This window comes from Marmota monax, unplaced genomic scaffold (genome assembly GCF_021218885.2).
Source record: "Marmota monax isolate L192 unplaced genomic scaffold, Marmota_monax_Labrador192_F-V1.1 WCK01_AAM20220418_F8-fsc00024, whole genome shotgun sequence".
Classification (NCBI taxonomy): domain Eukaryota; kingdom Metazoa; phylum Chordata; class Mammalia; order Rodentia; family Sciuridae; genus Marmota; species Marmota monax.
This window is the reverse complement of record NW_026695224.1, coordinates 20,977,474-20,990,663: the sequence shown is the minus strand read 5'-3', so window position 1 is coordinate 20,990,663 and position 13,190 is coordinate 20,977,474. Positions and strand designations below refer to the sequence as shown.

General features: G+C 40.2%; 1 protein-coding gene and 1 non-coding gene across 2 annotated transcripts in view; both read right to left on the bottom strand.

Annotated features, from left to right (window-relative positions):
• The window catches only part of Sntb2 (syntrophin beta 2), an 85,383-nt gene extending 72,452 nt beyond the window's left edge, over positions 1–12,931 (bottom strand). The window contains exon 1 of the mRNA XM_046435295.2: positions 12,297–12,931. Within this exon, the coding sequence (XP_046291251.1) occupies positions 12,297–12,897 (601 nt within the window). The 5' untranslated portion in view covers positions 12,898–12,931. The remainder of the gene's footprint in view (positions 1–12,296) is intronic.
• Positions 378–484, bottom strand: LOC124086802 (U6 spliceosomal RNA). Its single transcript, XR_006849926.1, has one exon. It is a non-coding gene; the product is annotated as a U6 spliceosomal RNA (small nuclear RNA).
• Positions 12,932–13,190: the final 259 nt, after the last annotated feature.

The following is a 13,190-nucleotide window of genomic DNA, read 5'->3' as shown; positions in this document are numbered from 1 at the left end:
AGCACAATTTTTCATATCTCTGGTTGTATACATAGTATATTCACACCAATTCATGTCTTCATACCTGTACTTTGGATAACAGTGATCATCACATTCCAACATCATTAATTACCCCATACCCCCACCCTTTCCCTCCAACCCCTCTGTCCTATCTAGAGTTCGTCTATTCCTCCCATGCTCCCGCTCCCTATCCCACTATGAATCAAATTAGCTCCTTATATCAAAGAAAACATTTGGCATTTGGTTTTTTGGGAATGGCTAACTTCACTTAGCATTATCTTTCCTAACTCCATCCATTTACCTGCAAATGCCATGATTTTATTCTCTTTTATTGCTGAGTAATATTCCGTTGTGTATATATGCCATGTTTTTTTAAAAAATATATGGAATGCTTTACGAATCTGCGTGTCATCCTTGCACAGAGGCCATACTAATCTTCTCTGTATCGTTCCAATTTTAGTATATGTGCTGCCGAAGCGAGCACTAAAAATAACATTTAAAGAAAAAAAAAGATTACTTTTCATGCTGGGCATAGTGGCAGACACCTGTAATCCCAGTGGCTTGGGAGGCGGAGGCAGGAGGATTGAGAGTTCAAAGTCAGTTCAGCAATTTAGGGAGGCACTAAGCAACTCAGTGAGACTCTGTCTCTAATAAAATACAAAATAGGGGTAGGGATGTGGCTCAGTGGTCAAGTGCCCCTGATCCCTGGTACCCCCCCCCCAAAAAAAAAGATTACTTTTCATAAAGCATTCTAAAATTATAAATTTAAAAATAATAAAGTCCAAAGATGATAGGAAGAAAATGTTGCAGAAAATCCAAAATAATAATTTAAAAAACTGTGCACCTCAGATAGCTGTAACTAGTTATATGTCAAAGCATTCTAGTAATGTCTTAGGACACTGAAAATGAAACCAAGTTCGAATTATGTAACTCTTATTTTTCTAAAAGGCAAGTCTACTGATACCATAATCACTGTCAGTTTGTTCCTATACAAAATTATTTCATAAATTTTTATACCAAAATAAAAAACATATTTTATGAAGGAATCAATGCATTTATATTTATTACTTCAGGCAAAAAAATTAAACTCAACTGAATAGGTCATCATTTCTCCAGAGAAACTCAAAGCTCCTTTCTTTATAATCTAGAAAAAAAGACTCTTTAACAGAAGGCCATGCTCTCATTTCATGTGATTAAATGTAGTAAAGTGTTTATAAACTAAAATCTTTCTTCTTAAACTTTGCAGACAGCAGATATAGTTACATTACCTAAGTGCTTTATAACAAAGCTAAATGATTAAGTGTAACCCTCCAAATTATTCCATTTTTTTCCACTGGTAATCATATTTTTATTGTCCTGAATAGCAATCCCATAGTTTTCTCTATATCCAATCTTCCACCATATCCTGCCATTTATTCTTTTAAAACAGTGATTCAGTTTTCTTTCCCCCGCTTCACCTCCAGAGACAGGTAACCAGGTATTGAACCCAGGGGCACTTAACCACTAAGCCACATCCCCAGCTTTTTAAAAAATTCTTAATTCTGGCACAGGGTCTCACTAAGTTGCTTAGGACCTTGCTAAATTGTTGAGGCAGGCTTTGAACTTGAGATTCTCCTGTCTCAGCCTCCTGAGCTGCTGGGATTACAGGTGTGTGCCATTGTGCTTGGCAAGTGACAATTTTCTACACCAATGTCTCTGTCGCTACAGAACTGTTTCCACAAGTCTCAAATCTCTGGGTACATAGGGACCTGGAAGGAGGCTCTCTAGGCAGGAAAAGGTCTCCAGTGGACTCTGCATCCTTTAGCAAGAATCACCCATTTTGTTCTAGGATTAAATCTTCCTGTTTGCCATAGGGTTTAAGAAAAAAAGGCTGGCTCCTGGGCTGGGACTGTGGCTCAGTAGGAGAGTGCTTGCCTGGCATATATGAGGCCCTGGGTTTGATCCTCAGCATCACATACAAAAAATAAATAAGATAAAGGTATTGTGTCCATCTATAACTAAAAAATATTTAAAAAAAGAAAGAAAGAAAAAAAGAAGTTTGGCTGTTATCTATGAGGACCAAATAACTCATCATCATAGAATTGAGTTAAAGGTAACAGATGGACAAAATAACTATTTATTTATATGTAGTGCTATGGCTCAAACCCAGTGCCTCACAAGTGCTGGGCAAGTACTCTACCACCGAGCTATAACCCCAGGCCCAGTAATAGCCTTTTAATGAATAATTCCTTCACAACATGGTTTAGTGTGACAAATTTAATAAGATAGGAAACATCTTAAAGGCATTGTTCTTTCCAGTTCATTTATGAACTAAAAGAACTAGAAAAATAAAAACAAAAACAAACAAAAAAACTTCCTCTCTGTTCCTACTGGAGTCACTCTCCCTCTCCAATGGTTATCACCTCTGGTTTGGATCACTGTTCACTACAACAGCTGTAGTTTTGTCTACCTTTGGTCTTTCGTCTTTGCTCTGCATCCAGTGCACACACTGCTGCCAACCCAAAATTCTGTTCCCATCATGTCATTTCCTGGCTCAAAATCAGATTGCATCAGTTCTCCACCCCTCTATCTCTTCAACCTCTCTCCCACTCTGTTGGCTTTTTATCCTTGCTGTATAAATATGTCCCAACTCTTTCCCACTTAAAACAGAATACGAAACAAACAACCACAAAAGTAAACCTTCCTTCCATACATTATCCAACTATAGATCCGGCTTTTGCTTTTGTTTTTCTTTTTTGCTGAGCTTTTTTATTTTTGAGCAGTGCTGGGGATTGAACCAAGAGTTTCCCACATGCTAAGCAAGCATTCTACCACTGAGGTACACCCCCTACCCCTATTTGCTGAGTTTTTTAAAAGAATGTTCTACTCATTGTTTGCACCCTGCTGAAGCAGCACTTATGAGGACTCCAAGGATCTTAGTTCTCTAATTATCATATCCAATGGACTTTGTAACTAGATTCTGGTTTTGTTTTGTTTGTTTTTTCTTCACATTCTGGCTATATTGTACAGACTGGCCTCAAACTCAAGATTTTCTTGCCTTAGCCTCCCAGGTAGCTGGGATTTAGTTCTCAACTTACTATCTCTTGCCTGCTAAACCATCACTGTATCAGTTTCTTCCAAACTTCCTCCTACCTCCTGGGCCTTACCTTTCTACATTCCTCTCCCTTTAATCTGGCTTTAAATGTAAGGGTTCTGCCAAAGGTCAAATGTTCTCTCTGATATGTAGATGCTATCCTACAATAAGGGGTGTGGAATAAAAGTTCAATGGATTAGACAAATGGGAACAAAGGGAAGGGAGAAGGGATAGGAATACAAGAAACTGGAATGAATCTAACAAAACTTTCCTATGTACATATATGAATACACCACAGTGAATCTCAATATCATGTACATCCAGGGGCTGGGGTTGTGGCTCAGTGGTAGCACGCTTGCCTAGCATGGGTAAGGCACTGGGTTCTATTCTCAGCACCACATATAAACAAATAAATGAATAAAGGTCGATCAATAACTAATAAAAATTTAAAATAAAAACAATAATAATAACATCATATACATCCACAAGACTGGGATCCTAATTAGAATAAGATATATTCCATGCTTGTATAAATGTATCAAAGTAAATTCTACTGTCACATGTAACTAAAAAGAAAAACAACAACAAAAAAACAAACAAAACAAAACAAAAAAAACCCACAAGTGGAGATTCTACAGGACTGCATCCTGGCCCTACTTCTCTTTTTCAACTGCATTATTCTCTTATGACTTCACACTTCATGGCTTCACTTGCCACCTGTATCCTGACATCTCATAAATCTTCGCTATAGCTCTCTGACATTTTTCTCAATTACAGAATTATACTTCCAACCAGCTACTGGCCTTTTCCACCACGATATCACACAAGTAACACAAATTCAACATGCCTAAAACCAAACCTCTTATCTTCACCCCAAACTAGTTCCTTCCTGTTCATTCTGGTCTCATAATTATCCAGTTTCCCAAGCCAGAAATCCAAGACTTACCCTCCACTTCTTTTTCTCCTTAAGATCACAAACATTTAGACTTCTTGTTTCTCTTTAATATTTTTTCATCCTCACAGTATCCCAGCCAGTCTCACTCTCATGACACTGCAATAGCATCCTAACTGCTTTCCCTTATCTCATGTCTTGAGCTCCATACTCCATTAGTCACAGTCCACTTTTTACACTTTCTCATCTAAAGCACTTTGGCAGCACTCTGTAGGCCTATACCTTTTTGACAGTAAAGCCATCAGTAAAAATTTGAGTATATTTTCAATGATTAAATATCTATTAATGCACAGATATTATAAAACATATATAAATGTAGAAATCAAGAAAGAGAGAGATGAAATAAGTACACAAATATATCCCTGATTAAGCCATTTTAACATTAGTACTGTATGACTCAAAGTGCAAAATATTCTTAGAATGAAGTTCATTATTAATGACATAATATGCATATATATCTATATTTCAAATAGTCTTCTTGACAATTTCATTTTTCAGATTGACTTCCCAACAGATATAATTACCTTAAAATGTGTTAAAGAGCTCTCATTAGGGGGGCAAAAGATAGCTCTATCATTTTGTTATTGTTTGCAGTGTGAGAATTATCTTTAATCTATGTTTGTATATTTAGATGTGTGTAAATCAGTAAGCCACACATTCATTTTGTGAAGATTAACTGAGCAAAAAGCAGATAATAACTTAAGCCCACTCAAGCAGGGTCAAGTAATCCTTACGAACTGCAATACGACAATAGCAGGCAAATTATTAACATTATCACTATCAGCTCTTCTGTTTTGTGAAACATCCACTCTTCCCTTGAAACAAAACCTTTTATACTGAATTTGTAATGGTACCACCTATGAGGCTGAGAGAGCCAGTGCAGTAAATATTAATGAAGTCCAGTTTCTTCTTTTTGTCAACTTGCAAAAAAATGTATATAAACTGTATCAGAGGGGCTGGAGTTGTGGCTCAGTGGTAGAGCACTTGCCTGGCATGTGTGAGGCCCTGGGTTCAATCCTCAGCACCACATATAAATAAATAAAATTTTAAAAATCCGTTAAAAAAAAAAAAACTGTATTAGAGACCACTGCTTAACACTGCATAGCACTCGATGATCTGGCCTCTGCCCACTTTCCTGCCTTCTCTGCTTTACTTCTCTGAACAGTGACTTATCACTTTCTTACTTTGAACATGCTCTCTCATTGGACATCTACCTCTGTTTCCCAGACAATGTGTTCTCACCTGTATTAATGCACTTACTTCAACCTGCTATAATTGGTTTCTTACCACTTAAAAGTCAGAGATTACTCCCAATTTGAAATTCTCAGCATCTACCACAATAGCTTGTTTGCAGTTGATACTTAATACTGACTGACAAATGAAAAAGGTCCAAATTCTGGCTGGCCTTCAAAGTCTTGTATTAATCTAGCTTCAATGTACCCAACCTTACTTTCTTCCCCTAAGTCCATACCAATTAGCCCATCACTTCATTTCCTTATCATATGTCATACTAATTTTGACTTTTGCTCAGGCTATCCCATAAACTTGCTTGGACTGACTTCCATCTAGAAAAAAGCAGTCTGTCCCTCAAGCCTCAGGTCAAAACTTCCTCAACTCTTTGATTCCTCAATTGATCATTTCCTTCAGAGACCTCCACAGAGTGAGTACTACACATTTTAGCAATTATTCTCTAGGTGCTAGTCTTCTCTCCCCAGTTTCACTCTAAGTTCTCTGAGGCCAAGAACTGTCTTTACCTTCTTTTGCATTGATCTCACAGCACATCTGGCTGTGTGGTTGTAGATGTGGGTGGCACTGTACAGGGCAGAAAGCAATGGAGTAGGTATTAGACCAAGCTCTACACCAGTTCATTATGTAATTTTTTTTGGGGGGAGGGGGTACTGGAGACTGAACTCATGGTCACTTTACCACTGAAATACATCCCCAGTCATTTTTATTTTTATTTTGAGACCGGATCTTGCTAAGTTGACTTCAAACTTGTGATCCTCCTGTCTCAACCTCCAAATCAATGGAAGTACAGGCGTGTGCCCCAGTGCCCAGCTTGTTAGGTAATCTTAATTAAATTAACATCTCTGGCTGTTCATTCCTCATTGGTAAAATGAGGCTTTCTTTTTGGGAGGTACCAGGGATTAAATCCAAGGGTGCTCAACTACTGAGCCACATCTCTAAATATTTTATTTAGAGACAGGGTCTCACTAAATTGCTTAGGACCTTGCTAATTGATGAGGCTGGCTTTGAATTTGCTTGCAATCTTCTTGTCTCAGCCTCCTAAGTCTCTGGGATTACCAGGTGTGTAATCACACCCAGCAGTAGGCTTTACAATTTTTAAAATGATAGGCAAGATATATCTTCTTGTCCAAAGGAAACATTACAATCCCTCCCCTAAAAAAAAAAAAAAAATCAAGAGAAGCCGGGCACGGTGCTCACCTGTAATCCCAGCAGCTCAGGAGGCTGAGATCGAGAGTTCAAAGCCAGCCTCAGCCAAAGCAAGGCACTAAGCAACTCAGTGAGATCCTGTCTCTAACTAAAATACAAAATTGGGCTGGGGATGTGGCTCAGTAGTTGAGGAACAACAACAACAACAAAAAGTAAAAAAGAAAAATCAGTTGAGATCTAAATTAAAGCCTGGTTATGATTCCTAAAAATGCTCTTCGAATTTTCGTAACCACTCTGTATTAGAATCAATTGACTTCTCATATTTTGGTGATAATTTGGAGAGCATATTTTAACATAAAAGGAAGGGATTCTCTTTAAGAAATAATCAGGCCACAATGGCAGCTTCTCACATAAGCACGCCTAATCATCCAAATGAAACAAAGTAAGGCTAATTAAAAAAAAGAAAGAAAGAAAGAAGTACAGAAAAACAAGCATCCTTTTACCTCAGTAGTTCTTTAAGAGATAACTAATATGGGCTAGGGTTGTGGCTCAGTAGTAGAGTGCTCACCTAGCACATGCGACGCCCTGGGTTCAATCCTCAGCTCCACATAAAAATAAATAAATAAAGGTATTGTGTCCATCTACAACTAAAAAATAAATATTTTTTAAAAAGCAATAACTAATGAATAAACATGCAAAATCTCAAAGAAAATATAGGGGCTGGGGCTATAGCTCAGTGGTACAGTACATGTGCAAGGTCCTGAGTTAAATCTCCAGCACTCCCTCTCCCTAAAAATTCAATTTTACTCTCAATTTTTCTTATATGCAATAAAGAAATCAACCGTGTGGGAATCCAAACCGGCTTTAATTTAGGAGCCTAAAAATGTCAGTGGCAGGGCTGGGGCTGGGGCTCAGTGGTAGAACGCTCACCTAGCACACCTGAGGCACTGGGTTCGATCCTCAGCACCACATAAAAATGAAATAAAGATATTGTGTCCACTTACAACTAAAAAATAAATATTAAAAAAAAAGTCAGTGGCATTTGTTATAAGTCAGGGACACAAAAAAAGGCTTTATTATAAATAAATTCTAGAAGCTTTCTGGATAAACCTTAATCTAGTGTAAAGGAATCAGCAAATTCAATATATAGTACCTGACAGGTGAATAGAGTTACCCCCATTGAGCCTAGAATCTGCAATATTAATACAAAGGCTATCTAATCTGCATACCTTTATATCAATGCTAATAGTCACTAGCTACAACTACAAGTACACACTTAATAGCAAGTCTTATGGTTTTGAGTACTAAGTGTAAAGGAAGAGGAAAAATCAGATAAAAAGGAAACTAAACGAAAATTTAAGGACAAAACATTACCCTATCCAAGAGAGAGAAGAAAAACAGGAACATAAAATTAGAAAACGTTGTCACATCCAAGACACTCAAACTCATTCTTAACTCATTCATCTGAAACAATTCTTAACATATACATTTTTTTTTTCCTGGTAAAATGAAGTCTTGGGTTTTAACAACTTGCTCTCCTGGTTTACAGTGTATTTGTTAATTCACAGCATACCTTCATGACCAAGTCCTGCCTTCTTCAGTCATTTTGCTATTATTGTTCATGCTGTATTTCCAGGGCCTAATAAAAGCGCTGAACACATAAATTGTCAAATGAATAACAACTCTTAGAGGAAGGTATTATTACCACCCTGGTTTTACAGATGAGGAAACAAAGGTGTAACAAGATGAAGTAATTTGACTAGGAATTACAAACCACTAACCAGAAACAAACCCAAGTCTGACCACAAGTCCTTGCTTATACCATACTCTTAGTGGGCTACTGGCAGCATAACTTCTTTTTGTTTGTTTATTTAATTTTTTGGTACTGAGAATTGAACCCAGGGGTGCTTTACCACTGAGCTTTTTATTTTTTGAGACAGGGTCTTGCTAAGTTGCTGAAGCTGACCTCAAACTGTGCTCTTCCTGCCTCAGCCTCCTCAGTCACTGGAATTGCAGGCATGTGTCACTGTGCCCGACCAGAAAAACTTCTTAATATCTGGTACTTCAGTGTCTTACTGGTGACAGACAGCTCTCTCTTCTTAGGGAAGGCTCAATTTAAGCATCATCTTCTCCATCAACCTTTTCCTGGGCATTCTCAATCTCTGATTCCCCTTAGGGACCCATGTAGACTTCTCTCTTTTTTATGCTGGGCTCTCTCCAGACTACTAACTTTAACAGTACTTTAGCCCTTTGCTCTACTTCTGTCAACTCAAAGCTTATTGAGGGTAGGAATCAAGTATGTTGAAGTGCTCTGGCTCATAATTAAAGTTGATTTGCTGCTAAATATCCTATTTGCAAAGGACAAGCCACTATAAGAGAATAGTCTGGCCTAAAATGCAAATATTGACAAGGAGGAGAAACTCAGGCTAGAAATTTCCTTCTTGGATTCATGTAGCTCTTCTCCTTCATGAATAAAGGTCTATGAATTTCTCTGTAACCCATCAATAATTGCCCCCCCCCAACAAAAATATAAATAAAACAAAGATATGTGTCCATCTACAACTAAAAATAAAAAATAAAGAGCAATTGTTTTATTAAAAAAAAAAAAAAAGTTCAGATTTTCCAGGTGTGCTAGGGCATACCTGTAATCCCAGCATCTTGGGAAGCTGAGGCAGAAGGATTTCAAGTTCAAAGCCAGTCTCAGCAATTTAGCAAGGCCCTAAGCACCTCAGCAAGACCTTGTCTCTAAATAAAATTTTACAAAGGGCTGGGAATGTGGTTCAGTGGTTAAGCACCTCTGGGTTCAATCCCTGGTACAAAAAAAAAAAAAAAAAAAAGAGTTCTGTTTTCATCCTTCATCACTCTGCATTCTCTTACACTGCCACAGTCATACTGTTTACCCAAACTTTTACACCTCTCTCTGAACTCCTAACTTACTGAGGGCAGGAATTGAGTGTCCTCAAGTGTTTCTGGCTCACAGTAAACTAATAATAAAGTTTATTATAGGGCTGAGGATGTGGCTCAGTGGTAGAGCACTTGCCTGGCATGTGTGAGGCACTAAGTTCAATCCTCAGCACCATATAAAAAAATGAATTAATTAAATTATGGTATTTTTTTTTAAAGTTTATTATAAACTTTTTGAAATACCAAAAATGTATTCTACCTTTAATCAATCTTTATGTGTGGACAAGTATGTTGTCTCTAATTGACTGTACCATTCCTTTGCTAGAATGCTTTCCTTGGACAGAAGATGCAAATAAGAAAACAAAATCACTATTAATCCTTTCCCCTTGGAGGAATAAGTGGAAAGAGTCAAATAAATGTTTGATGGATGAATAAATGAACAAACAATCCCTAAAAATTCCTGAGACAAAAAAGAATCCTTTAGCTAGGTTCAGTAACCTCAGGCAACCAGAAACTAGCTTTCCTTCACTTGGGGGTGGAAAGAATGTGCTTGAAATTCCCTGCCCACACCACAAAAACAGCATCACTGTGCTACTGTACTATATTAAGGCAACTTTTTCAAGTTTTCAAATATTGAATGAAAGGACAATATAGTGTGAAAATTTCAAGGGCTAAGAATACACTTAATTTTTTTTTTTTTTTTTTTGCAACAGGATCTCACTATGTTTGCCAGACTGGCCTCTCTTAGGCTTGTGAATAGCTGGAACTACAAGGTACATCACCAAACTCTATACTGTAAAAGTAGTCTACCTGAATAGAACAACATCTTTCAACATTGAAAGTTTGGGTCATTAAATTACTGTTTTCTGTGATTTTGTGAGAGCAATTTTATTTTTATAATCCTACACTTAAAAAATGCAACATCATAAATCCACCATACTGACTTAACACACCTATAAGAACATGAACTGCTTGACTTATACAAAATAGGAAAATAGAACCTATGTGTAGGTAAAAAGGCATTCAATAAATATGCTATTATGCTGTCATGTGTAAACCTTTCTAAAAGCACATGTGGCCTATTTTAGACTAATGAATACTAGTAAGCATTTATTACGTAGTTTTAATTTCACTGGTATGAATACCAGGTTCAAATTATATCTAAACAAAAACCAGGTTTTGTTTGTTTTTACATGGGATGTGAAGGGTTGAACTGTCTATCCATTTAATACTATATGAGTTGTATGAAATTTCGTATTCTGGCTTGAAGAATTCATAACAAGTGTTTAGCTAAACCAATTTCAGGATACATGTTTTAGAGTAGAAATTTTTTTTACACAATCTGTAATTAAGTCACGATCTGTTATTTTACTCCTTTTATTAACACTACTTTCTGAGCAATGTCTAGCTCCACATATAAGTAGACTAGGATATAGTAAAGCTGGGACACTGAAATTTCACAATTGCAGCACATTAAATAATTTCTTTGCAAATTAACATTTTCCAATTATTTACAAGCAGATTTATATTAAAAGAGGGGGGGGATATTTTGTCAAGTTAGACTTTTGGCTTCTCAGTTTATAGAAGACTGCTCCCTCCCCAACCCTGTCCCCCAGCAGTTCCCTCCCCTGCCAGGAATTTCTCTTGACTCATCTCTGCCCATTTTAACCATCACTTCCTTGGAGAACTGGCTCAAGATTCAGCTCTTTGAAAAAGTCCACACTGGGTAAGCCCATCTCCATCAACTTAATTCCTAACTTTGCATTCCCTTGGCACTTATACATACTTTGCACTACAAAAATCAAAGTCCTCCCTCTAACTTATTTTGCACTTTTTCTATCATTTCCCCAACTAGAGACCAAGTAGGAACAGCATCTTCTTTTATATTATCTTTTACAAAGCCAACAATAAATGCTTCTGGAATATTTGAATCACCAGTGAAATATTTGAATCATCAGTTTTTTCCATACTCTTCATTTTCATTACTCTATTACCAATGACAGGCATGAGTCCGTGAGGAGAGGAGAGTTAATTTTTTAATTTTATTTTTTGAGGGGCCTCAAACATGCTAGGCAAGGACTGTACCAGAGCCACATCCCCAGCCCCAGGTGATGGGATTTATTTTTGCTTCATCCCACAAATTCATAATAAAATATCCAGAACACAGATCATATACATACTTTTAAGGTAAAGAATAATCTTGGCTATCCAAACATTTCTTGTGATGTACCATTTCAAGTTTCTTATGAAACGTCTCCTAGTCTTGAAGCAGCATGACTGTCAGCGGTAGGAAGCTGGCACCAGTCTCTTGCAAAAGGGGCAAAACTCTAGTTGGCAGTAAACTTTCAAACACGTGAGCCTCCACTGTTAAACAAGGCTCATTAACCACACAAACTTGCTGTTTCAGCTCTCTGGCTTCAATGAAGTGCTATGATCTCCTTTAGTTATTGTTGAGAGCCAATGATGGGTTAAATTCCCATAAATTAACCAGCACTTTGATGGTTTACCCAAGCATACCGGTGGCATCGGAGTGGATGGCTCGCTTTCTTTCTTTCTTTTTAATAGACCCGCCCGCCTGAGAAGCCACAATGGAGTGAAGAAAAGAGCCAACCCGGCATTTCTTAGCAAGCAAAAGGAGAACTACAGAACTGGAGCCGATCGGCCTCCTCCTAGTTCTTAGTGTCAGCTTATCGTACAGAGGGGGGAGCTTCACAAGCTGCTGCTCTTTGCTAAATCTCAGTAGAGTTCCTCGGGGGCAGCAAGCCACACTTAGGCTAGGGCTGCCCAACTTTTCCTGCAAGGAGCATCAGTTTTTCCATACTCAGAGACCCAGAAAGGCGGGGTTTGCAGTGAGGGGCGGAGGGAACCGGTTCGCCCCTCAAAGGGTAGCAGAAATAAGGTGCGCGCGGGTGAGCCCAGGCCGTCGCCGCCGCCCGCCCGCCCGCCCGGCCCCGCTCACCCGGCCCCGCTCACCCTCGAGCAGCACCTCCTTGCCCGCGCGCTTCAGCGCCTGCACGGCCTGGTCGTGGGTGGCCTGGCGCAGGTCCGTGCCATTCACCGACAGGATGGCGTCGCCCAGCTGCAGGGCCCGGCTCTGGTCGGCCGCCAGTCCCGGGAAGATCTTGGAGATGAGAATCGGCATCCGGTTCTCGCGGCCGCCCTTGATGCTGATGCCCAGGCCGCCCGCCTCTTGCTTCACCACCCGCACCCGGCGCACTGGCGGCGACGCGCCCGCCTCTCCCGTGGGGCCCCGAGGCGGCGCAGGCGGGCTCGGGGGCCCCAGCCCGGGGCTCGGGGGCCCCAGGCCGCGGCTCGGGCTCCCAGGTAGCGAGTCGCCGGCGCCGCCGCCGTTCGGGAGGCCGTTGAAGGCGGCCGCCGCCGGCCCCAGAGTGGGCTCCGACTCGGCCGCCGCGGCGTCGCCCGTCAAGCTCAGACACTCCCCGCTAAGCTCGGCCACCACTCGGACCCAGCGCTCTCTCAGGAGCAGCTCCACCAGCCCCGCTTTAGTGGCCCGTGTCCACACCGCCATGGCCGGCCCCGCTCCCGCCGCCTCAGTTGCCGGAGCTACCCTCATTCTAGTCAGGCAGCCTCCGCGCTTCCCCCTTCCCGCCCGAGGGGGCGGGCCCAGCCCCTCCCCCGCGGCGATTCACTATTCATGAGGGCCACGCCCACCTTCCGGAGGGACGCGGAGAGGCCGGTGCTGCAGCTTCCGGGAGGTAAAGAAGTTGTCCGGTCTCTCTCGCGTTCACATCCCCAGCGCGATGGTGTTCTCACCTTCTCCCTCCGTTTGTTCCCCACATACCCCCAAACTCCTGACCTTTACCAAAAGGGCTCTTTGGACACGAAAAGCAAAATCAGCACGGAGCA